Source organism: Condylura cristata, unplaced genomic scaffold, assembly GCF_000260355.1.
Source record: "Condylura cristata isolate star-nosed mole 26May11 unplaced genomic scaffold, ConCri1.0 scaffold00009, whole genome shotgun sequence".
NCBI lineage: Eukaryota > Metazoa > Chordata > Mammalia > Eulipotyphla > Talpidae > Condylura > Condylura cristata.
Window position 1 is genome coordinate 1,884,818 of NW_004567110.1, and position 790 is coordinate 1,885,607.

Sequence of the window (790 nt, forward strand, 5' to 3'; positions counted from 1 at the left end):
GACGTCGGAGAAGGCGCACGAGCGGCAGCGGGCTGTGCGCAGCTGCACCGGCCTCCTTAAATTCCTGAACCACAGGCTCCTCCTGGACGTGAGTGCGGGCCAGGCCGCAGCCCTGCCGCCCCGCCAAACTGCCCCTCCCAGAGCCGTCAGGGTGTGGGGCCCACGGCCCCTGCGCCCCAGCACTCCAGCCGCAGAGACGGGGTGCTTCCTGAATCCCTACAGTTGACTGGGTACCCCCTTTCACAGGAATACCCTGGCAGGGGACCCCGATGGCCTGCCCTGCCCCCCCACAAGGGCGCGGGCTCTGTCCACACGCAGGGCCACCTGGGCAGGCTTTTCCTACGGGACAGGGCACGCGCCCCGAGCAGCCCGCCCCCCATCTCGGCGGCCCTCCCGGCATTCGCGTCCGAGGGACTCGGGCTGAGGACGCCCGCCCCTGGCTCTCCATGGGGCGCAGGCATTACAATGGTTTCTGCGCTTGACTCTTCTATGACGGGAAATAGTGTCTGTGCGCCGCTGAGTGCGCGCCTCACCGCTGCACTCTCACCAGCCCTGCTGCTGCCGGGCTAGGGTGCGGGGGCAGCGGGGGCTCGTGGGGAGCCTGACGTGACGCCCGCACCGCCCACAGCCGAAAGAGGACTTCAAGCGGACGGGGCAGCTGCTGGGCATGCTGGGCATCCTGTGCCGGGACCCCGACCAGGCCACCCAGCGCGCCAGCCTGGAGGGCGTCGGCCACCTCTACCAGCTCCTGCTGCGGCAGAGAGGCGAGGAGCCACCCGCCCCGCCCCCG

The 790-nt window shown here is 70.6% G+C and overlaps 1 protein-coding gene across 1 annotated transcript in view; it reads left to right on the plus strand.

Moving 5' to 3' along the window:
- MROH5 (maestro heat-like repeat family member 5) overlaps window positions 1–790 on the plus strand; it is a 46,311-nt gene that overhangs the window by 30,749 nt on the left and 14,772 nt on the right. Inside the window, exons 15-16 of the mRNA XM_012722884.1 lie at window positions 11–88; window positions 629–778. Coding sequence (XP_012578338.1) covers window positions 11–88; window positions 629–778 — 228 coding nt within the window. The remainder of the gene's footprint in view (window positions 1–10; window positions 89–628; window positions 779–790) is intronic.